General features: G+C 38.0%; 1 protein-coding gene across 3 annotated transcripts in view; it reads left to right on the top strand.

Moving 5' to 3' along the window:
* LOC111868714 (5-oxoprolinase) overlaps window positions 1-8,156 on the top strand; it is a 62,357-nt gene that overhangs the window by 25,060 nt on the left and 29,141 nt on the right. For all 3 annotated transcript variants that reach the window (XM_033753145.1, XM_023859630.2, XM_033753146.1), the window contains 3 exons: window positions 1,962-2,100; window positions 3,073-3,350; window positions 5,445-5,592. In XM_033753145.1, coding sequence (XP_033609036.1) covers window positions 1,962-2,100; window positions 3,073-3,350; window positions 5,445-5,592 — 565 coding nt within the window. The remainder of the gene's footprint in view (window positions 1-1,961; window positions 2,101-3,072; window positions 3,351-5,444; window positions 5,593-8,156) is intronic.

Below are 8,156 nucleotides of genomic sequence, written 5' to 3'. Positions count from 1 at the left end.
AGGATTCTGACGATGGTGTATAACACACAGAGATATTGGGTGTTCAGACTTTATCCATCGTCCTGGTTTTTAAGATAACAGTGATTGAGGCTAGCTCTTTCTAAGGGACCCAACAGAATAGGTGTTTTCCCTCACCTGAGGACGGAAACAGACCCAGTTTCCGAAATGTCGTGTTTTTCTTAGTTATCTTAAAACCAGGATGATGGATAAAGTCCAAAAACCCAATATCTCTCAATATAAACTATGAGGTTGACTGACTGTGGCATATAGAATACATAATTCTATCAAGAAATAATAAGTTAACATTTGATATAATATCATAGAAAAGAAAACATATTCTGAAAATGATCCCAGAAAACATTTTAGAGAAGGAAGACAATATGATAAACTTCTAAGAAGCAGAAAGAGTTGTGTGATAACAGGCAAGTATGTTCTTGTTTTGAAACTGATTAATTTTTCTCTCACATATTAGATTGCTTTTTATTCAATATGTGAAAATGTTGTCTCTGTGCCTAAGCACCTTGGCACTTAATGGAAAGAGTAGTCAGCTTCATGCTCTGGACATTTTGCCTTTGGGTACACAAAGGTAGGGGTAAGGGAGGTAACTGAATATACTGTTGCGTGTTGCCTATGTAATGCGACATGTAAATTCACTCAGGTCTCGGATTTGGTGAATGCGTTATTTCTTTATTGCTAGTGGGATGGGACTAAGTCCCTTGTACTGAGGCCACTTCTGGCCTATTGTACCAGCCCCAGATGATAGGTGAGGGTGATTGTGGAGCAACTGGTGGAATGAAGATTGGCAGGGGAAACTGAAGTACTTGGAGAAAACCTGCCCCAGCGCCACTTTGTCGACCACAAATCCCACTTGACCAGACCCCGGGATTGAACCCGGGCCGCCACGGTTGGAAGCCAGCGACTAACCGCTTGAGTGGTGAATGCGTTTATTGGCAAATCTCTTCTACACTTACAAGTACAATTATTCACAGTTTCAGTATCACAATTACTGCTTTTGCTATAGTCGAAGCCCAACTGAAAACTGACTACTCTTCTAAGGTCAAATACAAACTGAAACTCGTCTCTTGTTGGAGCTGGAGTTTTATAAATTGCACTTGGACTCAGTAGGGAACACCATGTTGAAGGGTTCATTCCACCTGCTGCTATCGAAATGCTTCTTCAACAATTCGTATTTAACGGTGGAAACTCCACTGTTAGCCGCTGTTGTGGGAATGTTGGTCATTGCCTAGGAAATCAACCCTGATCTCAACCATTCTGGCTTTCCAACAGCATGCCACGATACCGTTTTCTTTACGGACTGTTTCCATTCATTTTCTCTTGTCAGCACAGGGAACACTGGTTTCAGTAGTTAGGTTTTATATATTCCAATAACATGTTCTGAAGAGAAAAAGTATTTTATCACTTGAAATGACTTTGCTAGGTGTTCTAATTAGAAATGATTTTATTAGGCACTAATCCCTCTTAGTTAGATGTGATTACAAGTGGTTGTTTTAAATGAAGGACCACACTGTCTACAGATGCCTGACATTGGATTTTATCTCAGAACAATTCATTCCAGTTCGCCCTTTCACATAATATGTCTGAATTGATCTAGTGGTTCTATTACAAGTATTACAGGTATATGAAGCAAAATCTACCCAAGTTCCTATTTTATTTTCTTATTTAAATTCACTCCCATCAGAGCCACTTCCTTGATTATGTTCTTGTACACAATTGTATAAAATCTATTATGAATGAAATTTCCTTTACAGTCAGAAGGAGTTCATGTTATTAAACAAGCTTTAGCTGTAATTTGAAATATTTGCAACATTTTTCAACTCCTCAATATTGTTCATTTCCTTCATTTCTTCAATATTTGTAGGTTATCAAAGTAACTTATGTTGCTATACTGGGCACAAGTAACAGCCATTACTGCTTGCACTAATGAGTGATTTGTTTTACAGATACCAGCGTGAGTTTGGGTTTACGATACAGGGTCGTGTAATTGTTGTAGATGACATTAGGGTTCGAGGTATAGGAAAATCGTTGGTTCAAACAGACAGTCCAGTTCCTGCTGCAGAAGGACCGCCAAGAGTAGACAAGGCAAGTTTCTGGCAATGCTGTGTTCTCCGATATTCTGAACAACAAAATAAATTATAGAATCACTTACAGACAGTGATTCTGATCTGAATGTAAATAACTCCAGTGATGATGATGATGGTGAGTCAGGAGTTAGTCGCAATAACAGTATTAATAAGAATGCTTAGTTAACATGCAAAAGGCAATGTGTTTACAAACCATATTAAAAAAAATTATTTGTATTATGGCAACAGTGAGAACAAGATGTGTTAAGAATGCAAAATGTTCTTGGCATTCAAATTGATTTATATCCTCTGGTGTTGATATCTTAAGACCACCTCTGTCGTCTAGTGGTCAGAGTTCCTGGCTACAGATCCAGAGGACCAGGGTTCGATTCCTGGCGCTACCAGATTTTCTGAGAAGCAGTGGGTCTGGAATGGGGTCCACTCAGTTTCATGAGGATAATTGAGGAGCTCTTTAAAGGAAATAGCGGCTCCGGTCTAGAAAACCGAAATTAATAGCCATGGGAATTTGTTGTGCTGACCATGTGACGCCCTCTCTCCACAATAGTTGGCACAGTAACTTTCACTGACAAGCAGCGATTGCTCAGTTTGTATAGTTCCCTTGCAGACTACAGGCCACAGAGTTTGTTTTTTTCTTTGGTTTTGATGTCTTATGGAATCTGAATATTCACTTCCATGGCTACAAGAGCTAATTGAATTCAACTGCTGCCTTTGTACTCAAGTTTTTGGAGACCCATTTCAATATTCTCTCATCTAGGCATAGGTTTCCAAAGTAGTCTCATTTCCCATGGGATTTTATGACAGACGTTTTTATGCATATCTCATGTTTGCTACATGTTCCAACCATCTTCTCTTTCTTGATGTAATCCTGCTACCAGTATTGTGCGAACTGTAGAAATTTTACAGCTTCTCAGTTTTTAACAGAAGTAAATACATTTTACCCAACTTTCTGAAATGTGCTGCTTTATTGTAGGAGGTTGACGTGTATTTCGAGAGTGGTTATCATCATGCTTCTGTGTATATTCTGGGTGACCTGCATGCAGGACATGAGATTCCTGGCCCAGCCATTATTATGGACAACCTGAGCACAGTTCTTGTGGAACCTGACTGTACTGCTTTCATTACATCAAGAGGGGATATCAAGATTGTAATTGGTTCAGGTGAACTCAGGAGGATTGGTACAGAGCTGGATGCCATTCACCTCAGTATCTTCTCACATCGTTTCATGAGCATTGCTGAACAGATGGGCAGGTGAGTATGCCCTGCAAAATATGACAAAGGTTATATTTTAGCGTCCTGTTGCACTGATATTCATCCATGATATGTATACAGTGGCCGTCTTGTAGTGCACTCAATTTCACCTGTCACTTCACAACATGTTTCGGCAACATAATGCCATCATCAAGTGTCCCAATTACGTCAATCTATTGCATTGCTTGCCCTCATATGTTTTCACAACACCATTTAAAAAGTATTAAAAAATATTTAAAAAGTCCGTATTTGTCAACTGTGATAAATTTCCACTCCTAAAACTTGTTAAGATAATTCATCTTATTTGTCTTAATTAAAACTTGCATGTGGTTCGTTCACTACGGGGTCACAAGACGCGGTTTACACAGAAAATAAGAAAAATGACCCCGTAGTGAACGAACCACATGGAAGTTTTAATTAAGACAAATAAGATGAATTATCTTAACAAGTTTTAGCAAGTGTAAATTTATCATAGTTGACGAATACGGACTTTTTAAATATTTTTAAATACTTTTTAAATGGTGTTGTGGAAACATATGAGGGCAAGCAGTGCAACAGATTGACGTAATTGGGACAGCTGATGATGGCACTGTGTTGCCGAAACATGTTGTGAAGTGACAGGTGAAATTGAGTGCACTACAAGATGGCCACTGTATACATATCATGTATGACAAAGGTGTTTTTGAATGGTTTTCCTCAGTCCCACAAGGTGACCACTGGGATAGAACCTTAATATAGAGAAAGACCATTTCCTCCATCATTCATCCCTGTATGCACTTATATTCATCCCACTATATCTCAGTCAGTTGATACAGCATTTGAGAATATCCAGATAACTAACCAACGAAGATAAAGAACATAATGTAATTCTGAGAATAAAGATCTTTATTCTTAAACTTTTCTGTCACGTAGAAGTTAACAGATATAATTTAAAATAAATGTGTGGTTCATTCTTTGTCTTTCGCCCATGGCCGATCCTTTTCATTCTCAGGCCCTACTGTATGGCGCCATAAATGCTGACAGTGATTGCTTTGAACTTTAACCAAACTCCAGGAATAACTAGATACATTTCTTATTATTGGAAGACTTAACTGAGGTAATTGGGTATCAGGAAGTGGCTTGCTTACAAATTGAATGTAGGTTGCCTGGGTGAAGGTGTTGATATTTTAATTGAATAACACGAGACGTTTCATGCATTCATGGCCAAAACTCCATCCCAGAGATGAAATCTATTAAATGGTTCACAAATTGTAGTTAATGCACATGTATATATTTCACTAATTGTTTTCAATCACAAACACAGTTAAAGTTCATGGTGTAAATGTACTGTTGACTAATTCTAAGCTCCAAATATATTAATTCAATTTGCCAGATTTATAAACACATACAGGTATATTAAACTTGTTAAAACTCTTGGTTGTGTCTAAGTTTTCAGACTTTATTTTAACTGCTTCAAATTAATGATTTTCAAATTTAGAGAATTGAGATTGCAGAACATGCACAGAACATGTCTGCAGAGGTCCAAGATTTGACATGAAGTGGTTTCATTTGAGATGGCTTTTATTACTCTCTTGTGGTATAACTTCCAAAATTCAAATCTATTAGATCAGAGAAGATTACATACCACTCATTACTGATTGGAAGTTGTACACGAAGTAACTGTGTCATAATTGTTGTAATGTAACTGTGATTGATACACATTCATGACTGAAAAACTATACGTTTTCATTTTGAGTTGAGAGTCATGATAGTTTGTATCCATTCAGTACCCACAAATGTCAAACTAAACACCCAAATATTTAGGAGGCTACTGAAACCCCAAAATGTCCACAAAACGCTGTGTTATGCACATGAGACACTGCAGAACGACATTCTGATGTCTCAAATTAGGGTCAAATAATATTTGAAGGTATAAGCCAAACATATAAATCAGTTATAAAATACATGTAAATAAATATCTAAGAATTGTGCCAAATTAATTGGGAGTGCCTGGAGAAATTAATGTCAGGCCATTGTAGTGATAATGGATATATCCCATATTTATACGGTTTTATGTAGCAGATTTTCATGGAGTACAATTCATAATTTTTGTAGAGTTTTACAACGGACCACAATTTCAACAAATATCAAGGAGCGGTTGGATTTCTCTTGTGCTTTGTTTGGTCCAGATGGAGGCCTTGTGTCTAATGCACCACACATCCCAGTGCATCTGGGTTCTATGCAAGAGGCTGTCCAGTATCAGGTAAGGGATCACACTCAGCAACGTGGTAATTTGTATTTTTGCCATCTAAACTGCCAACATGGATATAAGCTTTGCATTACCCTTAGTGGTATAATTTTTGTGTTGAGTTAAAGCAAGTAATTCAGTTGATTACAGAGGGAGGAGCTGCACAAACTTAAACAAGCAAACACTTGCCTACATGCAGAATGTACGTGCACATGTGACAAGTATGAAATTGGCCGCGCCGTAGCTCAAGCAGTTAGTTGCTGGCTTCCCAGTGTGGTGGCCTGGCTTTGATCCCAGGTCTGGTCAAGTGGGATTTGTGGTGAACAAATTGGCGCTGGGGCGGGTTTTCTCCGAGTACTTTGGTTTCCCCTGCCAATCTTCATTCCACCAAATTCTCCATCATCATAATCACCCAGCGCAGGCTACAATAGGCCAATCAGTGGCCGCCATGCCAAGTGGACCCAGTTGGACTCCACCCCCCACTAAGAGAATTAAAAGTTATGAAATTACTGTTGTTTCCTCTCTCTTATCTCAGAACACAATATACTCATATATTCTGAACAACTGGAGAGAAAATAAATTATGTTGTATCAGTACTGTCAATATGAATTAAAATTGAAAGTTGAAATATTATATTTCAGCATCCTGTTGCATTGAGATATCCATTCCAACAATGACCACTGTTGCATTATTGACGGTGTACTTGAATAATAGGAATTGAAAGTTGAAAGATGGTTTATATTACTTAGCCGTACCACTTCCACGACAAATGACTTCCACATTTTTCAAGCACTGACATTTCAGGTTACAACCGATTACTCCTCCGTGATAGCATATTTTGAAAAATTTGTGTATACAAATTATTGTAATTATTGTATTTTTTGTAAGGTTTAATTTATGTCTGATATAATGTAATGAAATATATTATGTGTCGTATTGTTTGGTAGATGGTACGCTGAGTAGAGGGTTGCACAATATTTTGTGACTTCTTGTGAAGTTTTATAATTCTGGGGTTCCCCTTTGATCAAGTATATTTCTTCATATGGAATGATTTAGAAAAGAATGCATGATGCAAGGCTTAAAACTATTGGCTGGAGCTCATAAATCGGGACTGCTGTTAATTGAGTATGACATGATGCTAGTGGTTGCCTGATGGATTGCGCAAGATTGGATTGAACACGTAATAGAAAGCAATGTAAATAAGTTGGACAGTTTGAATACAGAGGTATGTCAGATTAAAGATATGGTGAAAAAAAACTCTGACTTAGGTTTAAGGCTTTTAGGGGTGCAAGATGAGCTGATCTAGTCCCAGCTACAAAGAGATAAAGATAATGAGAAACAAGACGAGATAATTAATTAGGAAATTAACAAATTAAAGAACAGTACTTTGCAAGGAAATTATGACCGTACATTTTGCTTGCTCCTCAATAATAGTCCTAATGTTAATACAGGTCTGTAACTTCATATTCATGTCAAGAAAATACCTGCAATACATACAGAACTATACATGTTGACACTTTATCACATGAACCTGTTGCCATTAGTGGGTTAAATACTGCCAATATTTCTTTACCCTTATTTGATGGAAATTGTGAAGTAAACCCTGTCTTCCATTTAAAAAGACGAGTTCTTGAAACTCCGAGGTGTACCTCAGATGTATCATCTGACGGTAGCTTGCCAATCTACAGTAGGAAAATTGAGTTGACAATGGCTTGAAGCCATTTCTGACAAACTTACTGACTATGAAGCTTTCAAAATTGCCTTTTTGAATACATAGTGGTGTTCGGCACAACAGTGCTTGGCGAAGTGCAACATTTATCAGATCAAATACGATTGTAGGTCGAATTTGTCTTATTCAGGTCATTTCCTGAAATATGCGACTTTGGCTTCGCATCTAGAACCTAAGCCCTCAGACGCTGAAGTGATTGAAGCAATCAGGTATCACTTCCCTATAAATGTACAATGCATAATGCTGGGAATGCAGCTCCAGTCTGTAGGAGATACGTTAGATCTGCTCAAATGAGAAGAATGAACGGAAGAGCATGCCCCTTATGTCAAAATTATAGTGGTCAACAGAATCAGAGCAGCAGTAACAATCGTTCTGCTCAACCACCACAAACCGAGATCTTGAACAAGGTAAAATGAGGAGAGTGCAGTGTTTACACACCAACAACAGAAATGCTAGCCGACAGGTAAGGTGGAATAATGATGGCTGCTATGATCGTTACAATTCAGGTGACGAAGGACATCCACGGCATTGCAATGACTCCTCACCACATTGTTCTGACAGAGATAGAGGGACATATGGCCCGAATTGGGGTTATGATCACCCCAATCCGGAAAACTAAAGTGTAGGAACATTACGGACCAAATGTCTCCTAATATTGGAAATAATAGTGTTCAAGGTCCTACCCTTCCCAGTGAAATTAGTTCGAGAATTCAGAGTGAAGTGACTGAGCTAGCTAATTTTCAAGAAATAGATGTGATAAAGCCACTTGTATTGTACGTGTATGAAGATAAATTGGTTTGGAGTCCCCAGATAGAAATTACTTTCAGTGATAAACGTAACGCTATAGCCA

The sequence above is a fragment of the Cryptotermes secundus genome, unplaced genomic scaffold (genome assembly GCF_002891405.2).
Source record: "Cryptotermes secundus unplaced genomic scaffold, Csec_1.0 scaffold1688, whole genome shotgun sequence".
Lineage (NCBI taxonomy): Eukaryota > Metazoa > Arthropoda > Insecta > Blattodea > Kalotermitidae > Cryptotermes > Cryptotermes secundus.
The sequence above is the reverse complement of the archived record's forward strand: the minus strand, read 5'-3'. Positions and strand labels throughout refer to the sequence as shown.